Source organism: Ascaphus truei, chromosome 1, assembly GCF_040206685.1.
Source record: "Ascaphus truei isolate aAscTru1 chromosome 1, aAscTru1.hap1, whole genome shotgun sequence".
NCBI classification, from domain to species: Eukaryota; Metazoa; Chordata; class Amphibia; order Anura; family Ascaphidae; genus Ascaphus; species Ascaphus truei.
This window is the reverse complement of record NC_134483.1, coordinates 360,452,319-360,466,607: the sequence shown is the minus strand read 5'-3', so window position 1 is coordinate 360,466,607 and position 14,289 is coordinate 360,452,319. Positions and strand designations below refer to the sequence as shown.

At 38.9% G+C, this 14,289-nt stretch overlaps 1 protein-coding gene across 1 annotated transcript in view; it reads left to right on the top strand.

Moving 5' to 3' along the window:
• GRID2 (glutamate ionotropic receptor delta type subunit 2) overlaps window positions 1-14,289 on the top strand; it is a 1,372,533-nt gene that overhangs the window by 820,618 nt on the left and 537,626 nt on the right. Inside the window, exon 6 of the mRNA XM_075609971.1 lies at window positions 850-1,023. Within this exon, the coding sequence (XP_075466086.1) occupies window positions 850-1,023 (174 nt within the window). The remainder of the gene's footprint in view (window positions 1-849; window positions 1,024-14,289) is intronic.

Below are 14,289 nucleotides of genomic sequence, written 5' to 3'. Positions count from 1 at the left end.
AATAGACTGCAAAGGGACATAATTAATGTAACAATATTAATGTAATGTCTACTTTAGATTTTCATGTGATTAATTCATCCCTGTATCAACAGTTTACACACTGTTCAATGTAATTGTTTTACCTTGTTGTAAATCCCTGGAATAATTTGTAACTGTAATATGCTTTTCATATTTATTTCGGATAATAATGAAAATATAATGTATATGTAGATGTGTTTTGTTCTATTTTTGTATTACCTTGTATTGCAGAATTTTTTTTTTCTTCCTTTTGGAGAATTATCTATATGATGCATTTATTTGTTACCCATTATTTTCAGAGACTCCCTGCTGGCATAAACCCATTAAACGTAATTTAGAATCATAGATTTCACTTGAAAAGAGAATATCAAAGGCAAAAAAAAAGATGCTCTAGTCTGACTGTGATAAATCCCAGGGGCTTATTAAAAAAAACAAAAAAAACATGTCCTTATAGTACATTCTTAGAGACTGTAAATAGACAAGCAGTACTAATGTGCAGATACAGATGTAGACATACTTATTTTTCCCAGTACAGGGGAAAGCCATAGGTGTGTTCCCCTTCAGCTTTCTGGCATTGATGATTAACAGTGTGGGGGGGTCTGATTCAGAAGCATGAACCCCTGCTGGCAGCAGTGTTTTTTTTACTGTACTTACCCAAAAAATACAGAATTTAACTTTTTCTGCTGTTGCTCCGGGATAGTAAGTCTACATCTCTATCTGCTAATATCACAGGAGTGCATAATTACAGAATTTCAGCTTTCTGTTTTCCTTCCATATATCACGATTTTATTGGCATTTAGTACTCTCATACCTTTCTTTTCTAAATGACAGGAGATAAATGATTTGGATGTGCAGGAACTGGTCAGAAGGTCAATTGGAAGGTTAACAATTATTCGTCAGACCTTTCCAATTCCACATAATGTGAGCCAACGCTGTTTCCGTGGCAACCACCGAATATCTTCATCACTCTGTGACCCGAAGGACCCATTTTCCCAGACCATGGAGGTATTCTGTTTAACTCAATAAATTCCTTACTGATTTGTGTATGAACATGCATTTTTTATCATCTATAGCCTGTGATGCTTCTGTTTGGAATACATTTGTCAAAATAAGGAAACAGCTCTTGCTGTTTCAATAGTGAATAAACAAATGCAAACAAATATATGATCAAGCTGCTTAACATTTTATAATGGAAGTTCTTTTTTTGAGTTGAAAATGAAACAGAATTTAATCAATGTTAAAAAATAACAGCTGTTTTGGTGGGAGGTTGAATGAAATATAATTACCCCTGCTCAAATTGGGGAATAAAGTCAGTTCATTGCAAAGTTTACATAAAACTGTGTTCTAATTATGTGTCTGAGATTTTGTTGTAAACATCTCTAAACAAACAAAGGATGTCATATTTATGATAAGAATAAGTACAGTATGAAATGAGTAAAGCAAATTAGAAAACATTGTTTTATAGTATTGCATATCACAAAACGTGTATAATTTAGCATCTCTCTCAAAACGTATATAATTTAAGGATATATAGAAAGAATGGCAGCGCACACAGGAAAAAAAGCCTCAGCAGAGGCAGGTATGGTGCATGGTAAGGAGGAAATAGTCACCCCTGAAGAAGGTTCCCCTTTGGACCGAAACATCGAGCATATATGTGCATTTTGGAACCAATAAACCACTTTTATGTGATTATCTCTTGTGCTGTGATCTCTAGGGATTGTTAAAGATTTTATATAATTTAATGATTGTTTTTCTACTTTCCAGATTGAAAAAAGACAGTATAATGTAAAACCATCAAGGTGCAATAAATAATAAGACCTTTTTCTATTTTCATACGGTCTTCTTGAACCCACAAAGTGTGTTTACAGTAGCGGAGGCATGATTTCTGTCATGAATGTATTGATTAATAAAAATGTCCATGAGGAAAATATGTCTTAACCATCCAGATATTTTTTTACCCATAATAAAAACTCACGCTTCTTTAACAGCACAATTATACATAATTTGGTGAGTTTTTTGGCTTAATTGATCTAAATTTGACAGTCACTTGTGAAGGCGATTGTATTATTTTCATTGGGACAAATACATTTTGCAATATTTGTTACAAGGTTATGTAGTAATGGAAACAGATTAACAATTTGCCAGGATATCAAATTTGACTTTTTAATCCCCCACCCCCCCAACAAAAATTTTCCCATTTAAATCATTAAAAATAACTACCCAACTATTCCTGGAATCAGAAACAGAATTTGGCTAGATGGAAGAATTAACAAGTTTGGTTAATGATACTGGAGATACATTTCTAAAAGTCTGGACTATGTGGTTAGCACAAACAGACATCCCAGGGGTGGATAGTACTACAATTCTGCTATGATAGTCTCGGAAACACGTTCTCCGCTGACCTAATATACTATTAAAAAAAATTAAAAAAAGGAAAGCTAGTCAATAGCCAGAAGGCATTAGCTGGTCTGTTGGATTGAGATCAGTGGGTTCAGACTCCCTTCCCCATCCCACCCCACCCCTCCTGATTTAGATTAAAAATTTATTTTTCTTACAAGTCTGATTATCATTTCTCTATGTATATTATTTGTACGACAGGTGTGATTTTCATGAGTACGAACCTATGTACTGCTACATGTCAAAAACCTCAATAAAATTGGAGCTATAAAAATAAATAAATAACTACCTTATTTTTGCTGATGACTCATTTGGATGAACAACCGTATTTCTTAAACTGTATTATTATGTAGTAATAAAATAACATTCTGTACACAATTCAGCTATATAAAAGGTATTAAATGCCAAGGTCCAACCAGTAGAAACAGTCAGTACTCAAAAGGGGCACATATTTAATGGATCCTTTCTTCACTACAAAAAAACATGCAGTGCAGTAAACATTAAGCTCTATTCATCACCAAATAGGAGGGCTAAGAAGGCATCCAAAGGAAATGTTTTGGAGAGAATATACAAATAATGTTCATCTAGCTTCATTGTCCCTTTTATAGGTAGTGATGAGTCATAGTTTGTTCTGCACATGTAGATACAAATCGTATATTTTGTGACAGAGATAAGTGAAAAAATTAGCACGTTTACATATTCAAAACAGCAAGAATAATTAAATGCGTTAATTGTCACACCTTTTCCAGCATCCTCTGCTTCATATATTTGTATTGTGTAAAATGCAAAACCATCCTATGGATGTAAAACAAGAATAATACATCAAGTGCATCAATAACTAATGTTAATATTTAAAAGTCACTCCTACGTAGATGCCTTCAACCAACAGCAGGTAGTTCATATGTTTCTTTTTCATTAGATGTACACTAAGTGAAGTCTAATTCTAGAGCAAAAACAAATTTGAGCTAGGAACAAAACAAACAGGCACAGTTTATCTTGAAATAAATTTATTATACTTGTGATACTGTATATGCTTGGTATATATATATATATACACTCCCCCAACCATTTATATATAACCCCCACTTGCAGCCTCATCACCTCCGCCATAGTTCCCTAAAATGGTGAGTTTCTCCCAAAATCCTCACGCCAGGAAAAGTGAGGCTTGGAAGAAGCTGCTGAGAAGGCACATGAGAGGACTTAGTAATAAATGCATTTTTTTCTGCATCGGATTGATCCTGGGAGTCTCCGCAGCTGATACCCATTAATATCAGCACCGGAGGCCCCCGGCATGAATCCCATGCAATAAAAATGTATTTACAGTCAACTTCATTATCTTAGTGGCTAACCGCTAAGGCAATGAAGGGATTAACTACCAGTGCCATGCTTACTGTGGGTAGAGGGGGTGGGTGAAGGTGGTATTTGGCCCTTGGTGGGTGATTAGGCCTTGCAGGGGGTTGCGAGTAGAGTTAACTCCTTCATTACCTTAGCGGTTAATACAGCTAAGGTAATGAAGGGGTTAACCCCTCCCACTACCACCCGGTAGGCCTAAACATCCATCCTTGGGGCTACTACCACCTTCACCCAATCCATCTACCCACAATAAACAAAACTACACACAACAACCCTACTAACCACCTCCTCTACCCCCAACAACCCCCCACAACACATACAGTACAGTAATGGGCAAAATAATGGAGCCTGTATATCGGGAAGCAGGGGGTCCCCGGACCTGAAATCAACAAAGTTCTACTACAGAGACCCCCTGCTCCTCTGCACTAGTATTGAAATTTATATTAAAATCTTACGATTGTTGGCGAGATGTGCCAGCCTAATCGCTGCAGATCGCCAGGTTAGACCTTTAGAGAGAGGCAATCATCACATCGCCGGCTACTAGCCCTTTTTGGGAATCTTGCTATCACAGGTAATAAAGGCTTTCGGAATACCATGATAGCAACACTCAAAAAACTAGCGGCATAACCGGCCCAGCTTTTTTTTATGAAGGCTTATAGAATAGGGCCCTTAGTCTTAGCAGTAGGATCCTATGGCATGTCTTTTAAACCTGACCAGATACTGTATCATTGTCTTCTGTATCTGTAAAATTTCAGGTTTATAATGCTTGTTGCTGATTGGCATCAAATTGCTTTTGAAATTACTACCAATACCAACAAGAAACAGCGGTTTCAGCAGGAGAAGGATAATGAGGTATATGATGTGACATTCGAGCTGACACCTTGGCAACCAGCGGCTCTTTGCAGGTGTTTATATCTGTGCCTGATAGAAGGAGGTGAATGATTCTTATATAGTGTTAATGTAATAGTTGGCAAGTTTGTTTTAATCCGATAATGAAGCATGCTTGCCAAAATGTTCTGGTCGGATTTCAATATGGTGGAAACCCATGGGTACTCATTAGGCATAGAAAAGAGGTAATGAAAAGTCCAGGAACCATATTTATTTAAAATGATTCTTCTGCTTCTCCAGCTGTTTTGCCAGAAATGTAATGCGTGTTATGACCGGACTCAGTCTGGCACTGTCTGATCTCACTTTCCTTGTTGCTATTTCAGATGATTTAACCCGCAAACATTTCATGAACATCACTAAGGCTTGTAATCAGGAGGCCCTTGTGATGTTCAGTGACCAGCAGGCCTATTCTGCACATTTTCTACGTGACATCTGAATGGAAGAGGAGGACCCTCCTCTTCTATTTGCATCACTGAAGTGATGTTGTGGTCATGTGAATGCTGAGAACCAATCACATGATCTCAACTTTCTGGAGGGGTAATGACACTCTGGGGCAATGGACCATCCTGCACTGAAAGTGTTAGCTAGTTCACAAAAAAGTTTAGATCGTTTCCAGTGTGCTAGAGTAAGAGAAGTCCCTCCTGTCCATGTCTCATGGGGTGCTATGTAACTACAGTATGAAGGCTTGTTGTATTACTGAAGTCACTTAAGCATACACAAGGTTGAATCCCACCTTGTCACAACTTCTTGCATCAGTTGATTTAATGGCAGATTATTATTTTCTTGCAACTTTTGCAGTTTTCGGCACACTGCTTCCAAATGCCATAAATTACCAGAGATTTGATGTGCGATAGCCAGCATCTACTGCACAGACTTATGTTTTAGAACATTTTCGACGATCAAGTTGATAGTGTGTGCAAATGCCACTAGTTAATGCAGGACTTTGGCTTGATGACAACTGGTGTTTATTGTTTAGATTATGGTAAAATAGAAGAGGTGGCCATTTTTTTTTGTCGAGCATAGTAATGCGCTTGTCAAAGGGCATGCTGCTTTTCTACTTCTAGTTTAACATCATCATTATATTATCATCAGCCGCAGCAATAATTTCTATTGTAGCAGAAGAACAAACACTCCAAAGCGTCCCCATATACACACTGTGACATAGTCCAAAGATGTTAGGCAGCTTTCTGCCCCGTTTTAGGTCAGAAAGTGCAGGAATAGTTAAAAAGGATCCATTCCACAGCTTCACATTAACTCAGACTGCGGGATGGAAAATCCAGACCACAGATTACAATGGGTCTAGTTCTCCCTCACCTGCTCTTCTAATCACATGCACAGGTATTTAGAACAGAGAGGTTTGCATTTCAGTCTCTCTCCTTAGAGCCTGGAGGCTGGGGGTATCGCTGCTCCCCGGAATCCAGTTCAGGGTGGACGGCCCCTCCAAGTATCACAGTACCAGAGGATTTACCTGGACACTTGGGACGAGTTCCCACCACGAACAGATAAGACAAAACAAATGGTTATTGCTGTTGCTAAAAGATTGTGCTGTATCTAGTGACCCTAAATGAGAGAGCATTGTTTTAAGCTGGGGAACCAGGTTAGTTGGCCAGCAGCTGTTAGAGAGACTGATTCTGATGTGTAGTTAGATCCCTGAAAGGGATAGGATTTTGTTTATATGATTTTGGTTTTATTTCGTAAAAATAACAGTGTGGGAAATACTGTAACACTGAACTGAGTGAACTGCTGAATGAAAGTATCTGAGTACCTCTAATCTACACTTGTTAATGCTGCAGTACCTTACTTGGATGAAAATAAAGCAGGCAGAAGCCTGAGTTAAGCAGCATAATACTTTGCATGATCCTGTTTTTTGTATAAGTAACCCTAGAAGACTGTGTCGGGAAGAACCCAGACAGACGTCCGCGCTACAAAAGAGGGGCGTTTGTCACAACACATACACATATACACATATATACAGTAGAAATATTGTATTAGAAATAAGGCACAGAAATTCCAACGTTTCGGTCCCAGAAAACGGGACCTTCCTCAGGGAGATGCAATGTGAGAATGACAATACATGTACAATATACACCCCTCAATCTCAAAAAAAAAACCATCAATCAATCAATTATCTCTCAATCATGAGAGTCAGTTCCAGTGTCCCAGCCCTATCCAGAGGTGTGCACAGGTGTGCTGCAAGTGCCCTCATGAGCAGGGGTTTACTGTCGGTCATAATGTATTAACTACTGAGCTTGCGCAAGTGGTTGGCGCTGTTGCTCCTGTGTTGTTGCTTAGCATTAATTAATTTTTATTCATGTACAATTAAAATAAATGAAGGAACAACACTATAATTAATGGGAAAAAAATGTTAAAATTTAAAAGGTAGAATTTCTCAATATTATCACAAAATTTGCATTCGCTTTTGGTAACGCTTATGAGAAATGCGTTATTAGCGCTGGCGTCAACAACGCGCTTTAAAGTTTGACCAATGCGCTTGTGCAGTGTATTGGAAAATGAATCTCTGAGACATGAAAATCTCCATTACTAGCGCTTGTACTTTGACAAACGGACGTTATTTTTGCATCTCAGTAGCTTTGAAGATACTCATTACTAGGATGAAAAATAACATCTGACTACTACTGTGACTACAGTGGAGCATGCGCTGCTGTGAACTGCCAACACTTCCTACGGTCTCTTGTGCTAGCAGTGACATCACTTCTGGGACTGTATTTCCGTCTCCATGAAGACAATTTACTGCAAGGGAAATTTTCGTTTTGGTAGGTGCCAGCATAGAAGTTTCACTTAAAAAAAAAGAGGAAAAAAACAGAGATCTAGCAGGGGTGGGGAGAGAAAGGGATGTTTGAAGACACTGGAGGGGTAATAAAATGGTGTAAAGGAAGGTGAGAATAAGGGATTGGGGATGAAAAGGATTCTAGGATGAAAAATAACATCTGTTCCCAATTTCCGTAACATGCAAAGACAACAGACTTCTGTGGGTCTACCCCCCAAGTGATTTACAAGGGCAGAATTATATTTAGGTGGTACAGTCCACCAAAAAACAGTGAAGCAGTGCAAGCTTTGTGAGAGTCTTGTGCTAGCAGTGACATCACTTCTGGGACTGTATTTCCGTCTCCATGAAGACAATTTACTGCAAGGGAAATTTTCGTTTTGGTAGGTGCCAGCATAGAAGTTTCACTTAAAAAAAAAGAGGAAAAAAACAGAGATCTAGCAGGGGTGGGGAGAGAAAGGGATGTTTGAAGACACTGGAGGGGTAATAAAATGGTGTAAAGGAAGGTGAGAATAAGGGATTGGGGATGAAAAGGATTCTAGGATGAAAAATAACATCTGTTCCCAATTTCCGTAACATGCAAAGACAACAGACTTCTGTGGGTCTACCCCCCAAGTGATTTACAAGGGCAGAATTATATTTAGGTGGTACAGTCCACCAAAAAACAGTGAAGCAGTGCAAGCTTTGTGAGAGTTTAACTGGTTATACTAAGAACAGACAATGAAATCCTCCTGGTTGCCCTTCAAGTCTTATCACTGATCCACAAACAACATTGTGTGTTATCAAAATCATCCCTTATTAGGTTCCGACTACCACCTTTGTTTGAACTATTTTTACACCAGCACAACTTTATTTGAAACTGTGTATTGCCTTGACAACCTTGTCTGTGAAACAGGGAAAAATACAAAAAGGATTTTTTCAAATGACACGGGGTCATCCCTTAAGTTTGGAGGAAATTATATTTCACCAGCAACAAAGGAAAGAGTTATTTACAGTAAAGGCAGTTTAAGTGTGGAATTCATTTCCCATGGAGACTGTGATGGCAGATACAATAATTGTTAAAAAAAAAGTTGGCCATCTTTTTAGAAATGAAAGGTATGCAGGGATATACCAAATAAGTAAACATGGGATGAATGTTGGTCCAGGGAGTAATCTGATTGCCAATTCTTAGAGTCAGGAAGGAATTTATTTTCCCCTTATGAGATATCATTGGATGATATGTAACTGGGGTTTTTTATTATTTGTCTTCCTCTAGATCAATATACTGTAAGTATAAATATAGGGGAAGTATCTGTCATCTAAATTGAGTGTAGGTCGAACTTGATGGACATACAGTAGGCATTTTTTCAACCTCATCTACTATGTAACTATGTAACTTTTATTTATCACCATCGTTAAACCCTCTGCTAGCTTCCTTTTAAATCCACTATACATACTGTATGTTTCCTTCTTTCAAGGCTGTACACCTCTCTGCCTCTACTTACAGTTATAGTATATCTCTGTGTAACTGCTGTGACAAACGCCCCTCTTTTGTAGCGCTGACGTCTGTCTGGGTTCTTCCCAACACAGTCTTCTAGGGTTATTTATACAAAAAACAGGATCATGCAAAGTATTATGCTGCTTAGCTCAGGCTTCTGCCTGCTTTATTTTCACCCAAGTAAGGTACTGCAGCTTTAACAAGTGTAGATTAGAGGTACTCAGATTCTTTCATTCAGCAGTTCACTTATTTTAGTGTTACAGTATTTCCCACACTGTTATTTTTAAGAAATAAAACCAAAATCATATAAACAAAATCCTATCCCTTTCAGGGATCTAACTACACATCAGAATCAGTCTCTCTAACAGCTGCTGGCCAACTAACCTGGTTCCCCAGCTTAAAACAATGCTCTCTCATTTAGGGTCACTAGATACAGCACAGTCTTTTAGCAACAGCAATAACCATTTGTTTTGTCTTATCTGTTTGTGGTGGGAACTTGGTCCCAAGTGTCCAGGCAAATCCTCTGGTACTGTGATACTTGGAGGGGCCATCCACCCCAAACTTGAAACAGGGGAGCAGCGATACCCCCAGCCTCCAGGCTCTAAGGAGAGAGAGTGAAATGCAAAACCTCTCTGCTCTAAATACCTGTGCATGTGATTAGAAGAGCGGTGAGGGAGAACTAGAGCCATTGTAATCTGTGGTCTGGATTTTCCATCCAGCTGCCTGAGTTAATGGGAAGCTGTGGAACGGATCATTTTAAACTATTCCTCCACTTTCTGACCTAAAACAGGGCAGAAAGCTGCCTAACATCTTTGGACTATGTCACACTGCTTACACTTTTTCTCATTCATTGGCTGGAATTCAATAAAACCTGTTAAACTGGAGTTAACAGCCTTCACCTTGAGAAAGGCAGTATTGTACTGCTGAAACGTTGGTTTTCATGGCACATTAAATCGTTGTTGCTGATTAAGACCGTGTGCCTGCTTCTTTACTACCTACTGGACTGCTTTGGGACGTCAGGAGCTCCCTGGAACCAGTGCACTGGCAGCTAAGTACCCCCCCATTTACCAGTGTGACAGAGTGCGTGCACTACCCTCTATCTAAACTGGAGTTAACATCCCACCAAGTAAAAAAAAGAAAATTAAAAGAACCCAAGTTTTAAACGCACAAACAATGCCTTATTTGTCAAGAATCTGTTTATATGTTCTCGGTGCGATATTAACATTGGGTTAGGTATGTGTTAATTAACTAAAACAATAAAATAAATGTTAACTCAGGAGAGGGCAGGAGAGGGTGGAGGAATGTATCTGTATTGTACAGGGGGTTAAATAATTACTTTTATTACAAATTCTAAGGCAGGAGATAAATTAGCCTAATTGATGAGACTACTAATGCATAGCAAATGAATGGCTTCAGGCACCAAATGGGTTAACAAACACAGCAAACACCAAACAAATAAATAACATAACTAAAAACATACCACTGTTATTAGTAAGCCTTTAGTTGCCTGATTAGCCAGCTAGCCATGGGAAATCCATGGTTAGTTGACTATTGGTCTAATAACAGGTTTTTACATACCATAGAATGGACTATCTGCCCCACTTGCACACTAAGGAGACTTGTAAGGCATTGCTTGAAATTGCCTTACTAACCCACCTGGGGTACTTTCTTTTATCACCCACCCCCTTATCCTCTCCCTCACCAGTACTCCTAACAATTAATGTTAGAAAGTATAAAAGTAACAAATCCAATAGAAACCAGTCAGAAAACCCAATGGTAACACTCCAGATGATAAGTACTTTAAAGTTTAGTTGTAAACTCTTCCGTGTATATAACTGTTGGGTTTTTCGTTATGAAGAATAGTATCTTACAATTAGAGAAGATAAGTATTCCAGGAGATTTTTTAGTACACTCGCCTACTGTATGTAATTGCAATAAGCAGAATATTTTCACCATCATTGTGAGTGCTTTAATGTTTTATAAAGCTTATATAACAAAATGGAAGGGTCAATTATTCCCAACTGTACTGCAAATAAAGAGAGATGTAGAGCAGAACTGTTCATAATTAATAGTCTTTCTCCTTAACAATAAAAGCTTTAATTAACCCACTCCCTCTTATAGCACAATAAATAGGCTAGTTATTTCCTGTTGAGAGCAGTAAAAGTTATAATTCAACCATTCATGTTGTCAGCAATAAAATCTATCCCATTCCTCTCAATGTCGTCAATAGGGTCAAGGGGACAATATACTTTCATTTTCCATAGAGGTCCATAGTGCAAAGGGCCAGTTGAATAACATGCAATAAAAGGCCATTCCATTGACCAAGAAAGAGTTCATTTATTGTAGTGCACACTTTCATTCTAGCAGGTACAGCTACTTTTCTCATTTCATTCACTTTCTAGATCTTTAGAGAAGTAGCCAATAATACCACCACATCATTCCTATTTTCTTCCAATAAGTTAAACTCAGTTACTTCTCCAGTGAACACAGTGAGTAGGTTCTAAGTTTGTCAGTATAATCATGTGTAAAGCTCACTCAGCTACAGTAGTACTGTACCTTGAAAACAGTTTCTCTGTAAAGTTAGGTGTATTCTAGTTTAAGATAAGAAATTATTGTTGGCCTATAGTTCTCTTACAATAGGTTTAGCATCACTGAAATGTGCAAGGTTTGGCCATTGTCTCATTAAAAAGTTAAACGACCCTTGTCTATTAGGAAACTATGTGGCATAAAAAAAGATTTGTCTTTGAAATTATTTAAAAAAAAATCATATTACATATCTAAATCTAATAATATTTAATGTATATTTAGCTATGAAATCTAGAAAACTAACAAATATACTATAAGTGTCAAAAGTAGAAAAATATTTAATTATAATAAATAATCTTATGGCTTCATTCATCAAATAATTGCCTTTTATAAATTGCTAGCTGTACCTAGTGTAACATACACCAATCTAGGGGACCTGAAAGGTTATTAATTAAACATGACTCTTTGTTTTCACCCCTCCCTGTAATACCTTGCTGTCTCTTGTCCCCTCTTCCCCTTTGCACACTCTACTCACCTCTTTGTATTCACTGCCTTACTGTTTCTGCTCCTCTCTGTGTTCACTGCATTACCTTTTCTCCTACTCCTTTCATCTGTCTCCTCCTCTCCTTGATGTCTCTTTGTTTTCTCCTTCTACTCAACTTGCTGTCTCTCCTCTCATCTCTTTGCACTCCCACCTGCCCGATCTGTCCATTTCCTCCTCCTTGTCATCCCTCTGTTGCCTCCTTTTCTTGCTGTCTCCTCCTCTCGGTCTCCTCTCTCCTCCTTGCTATCTCTCCTCGCCTCCCTCCTCGATCATGCCCTCCTCCCCTCTTTGCACTCTCTGCCTTACAGTGTCTGCTCCTCTGTGCACACTACACCCTCCTCTCCTTGATGTCTCTATGTTTCCTCCTCCTACTCACCTTGCTGTCTCTCCTCCCCATGTGCACACTGCTCTCTGCTATCTCTCCCTGTCTGCTCTCCCCTTCTTGCGGTCTCTTCTCACCACTCCATCATGCTTTGCTCCTCTTTGTACTCTCTCCTCCCCTCTTTTTGCATCCCCTGCCTTACTATCTGCTCTGCTCTGTGCAAACTGCACTCCCTCCTCTTCTCCTCTTCTCCTCGTCTCATCTATCTCCTCCTCTCCTTGCTGTCTCCACTGCCATTAAAATCCCATTCCTCAGTGTTTCCTGGGTGATTGAGAGGCTGATCAGCCTATCACAGAGGGGGATGTTTGTATGTATGTTTCTTTATTTATATAGCACCAACAGTGTACTTTACAAAGACAATACAGTACATTGCATTATAATAATACAATATAAGTGCACCAAAGTCAGACAATAGGAAAGGAAATCCCTGCCCTGGAGAGTTTACAATCAAAGTGGTATGTTGGGAGACTTGCAGAGTGGTATGTTGGGAGACTTGCAGAGTCAGCAGGTGTGGGAATAAGCAGTAGCTGGCAGTGGTTGGCCACAATGGTTGGTAGGAGTTACTGTGGGTGTAGGACAGCAGCCATGAGTGCAGGTTATTGGGATGCTGTTTTTGAGGTGTGAGTTTTAAGGTTGGTCAGTATTAAATTAGTTAGGTTAACACCATTAGCAGGGAAAGAGGTGGCAGGGAGGCATTGGCGAGAGTAGGTGTGTTATGGCTGTTCCAGGATTAGGAGAGATATCCCATCAGCTTGAAATCCCGAGCACTGGGATCAGCTACTACTCGATGATACTTCTGGGTTCAAAGGTCCCACATGCACTGCATTAGTGCACGTCTCACTCGCTCACAGCTTCTTTCGATCGTGGATCTCTCAATGCGCAAATATACAGGACAACAGAGAGGGGGCTGCTACCACAAAGTGTTTCACCCTATACAGTGCTTCATCAGGCGTTAGTTTGATATATATACCTTCAGTTCCAATTAAACTCCATCAGAGTATTGACTTAATAATCAATTGATCAAATTCTAATGTATACAGATAGCTACTTGTAGTAGTCTTCAATACTTGACAGACTTTGTATCCAAGTAGATTGATACATCACGTGTTGCTAGAGGTGAAATACAATATGTATGGAAAACATGATGGGTATATATAGAGTGTGCACAAAGGTTGCTAGCATGAGCATAATCAATAAAAGCAGCATATAAATACAAAGTACAATGTGAAATACCCAATAGTACACAAATATAATTTGTTCATTAATACATAAACTAACCAGTGAATGAAAAAAGAAAAAGGGGAAGAAATAGAGAAAACAAAAAAAGGAACCAGGGAAAAGAAAGAATAGAGGGGAAATGGGGGGAGGGGGAAGAAAGGGGGAAAATGAGGAGAAGAGGAGAGAGAAGGGAGGGGGCAGGGAGAAGGGGTTGGGAGGGGGACAAAAAGGAGGGGAAGGATAGAGGTAAGGGAAAGGAGAACAATAGAAAAAGAAGAAGGGAAATATGAACGACAAAAAGGGAAAGGGTGAAAAACAAGGAAAGGGGAAAATAAGAAATAATAATGCATAGGAAACATGAGAAATTACTAGATAGGATATTAACCACAATCCATAAAGTAGAAAACAGAAACATAGACGAACCGACGGATAGGATATGGGAGAGAGAGACAGTGTGATCGAATAGATGTAACCAATATTCCTTGTTGGGAAAGGTATGTACATACAGTAGTGGTGCAGTGTATAAGAACAAGCATAGGTGGAGGTAAGGCGAGATGTAGAAATATGAATTGGAGGAGAATGGTAAAGTTGGAGAGAACCGAACAGTTTACAAAGGAGTGAGGAAACAGCAAACAGAAAAAGCTATAGGGAGTGAATAATGAGATGCAGGAAGGGAAAGGTAGGAGGAGAGAGTTTTCAGG